This window comes from Sinocyclocheilus grahami, unplaced genomic scaffold (genome assembly GCF_001515645.1).
Source record: "Sinocyclocheilus grahami isolate Dianchi unplaced genomic scaffold, SAMN03320097.WGS_v1.1 scaffold13772.1, whole genome shotgun sequence".
NCBI lineage: Eukaryota > Metazoa > Chordata > Actinopteri > Cypriniformes > Cyprinidae > Sinocyclocheilus > Sinocyclocheilus grahami.
In genome coordinates, this window is record NW_015515053.1 from 2,394 (window position 1) to 3,045 (window position 652).

The window sequence follows — 652 nt, forward strand, 5'->3', positions numbered from 1 at the left end:
ATGGCATTGTCCACACTGAGGTTGGGCAGGAGGATGGTGATTTTTTCCATCTCACTTGTCTGACCTTTCAGCAGACCGACACACATGTCGTAACACTCCAGTGCCTCTTCCATGTCACCCTAAAACAGCAAATTAACATTCATATATTCATATGTCTACAGGGCAAAAACTTCACACAAGTAATAATTCTTTAAGTGTAAATGTATTTTCTCTAAATATACTCTATTTATATGCAAGTCAGCACTAGTCAAGATAACCAAATGTGATACTACTGGTGATTCTGTGTCTAGAAACTGAGCTCTCTTACCTGAAAGGTGAGGTATCGTGCTTTGAGCCAGTGAACTCTGACGGCAAAAGCGAGCCAGTCGTCTTCAAACAGATCTCTCTGAGAGGAGGCCATGGTCAGGAGGAACATATCTGTCTGAAAGCGGGTCTCTAGAACATCAGCGTCCCCACAATCCCTTCCTGAACCAGACATGGCCTTCCTCTGAGACACTGTAAATACAGGCACATGACACTGGTGTGATTCCTTTTTATGATTTGTGAACTATTACTGCATATGAGTGCCTGATGTCAAACACAACACAAGCGTCTGACTGAGTGTGATGTTCTTACTGTTCTTGCCCTTCATCATGGACTTCTGCTCCAACTG

The 652-nt window shown here is 43.3% G+C and overlaps 1 protein-coding gene across 1 annotated transcript in view; it reads right to left on the reverse strand.

The window, feature by feature from the left end:
- Positions 1-646, reverse strand: part of LOC107579049 (calcineurin-binding protein cabin-1-like) — a 2,910-nt gene extending 2,264 nt beyond the window's left edge. Inside the window, exons 1-3 of the mRNA XM_016264932.1 lie at positions 616-646; positions 308-495; positions 2-119 (exon numbers count right to left, since the gene is read on the reverse strand). Of these exons, the coding sequence (XP_016120418.1) occupies positions 2-119; positions 308-495; positions 616-634 (325 nt within the window). The 5' untranslated portion in view covers positions 635-646. The remainder of the gene's footprint in view (position 1; positions 120-307; positions 496-615) is intronic.
- Between the last annotated feature and the right edge of the window lie 6 nt (positions 647-652).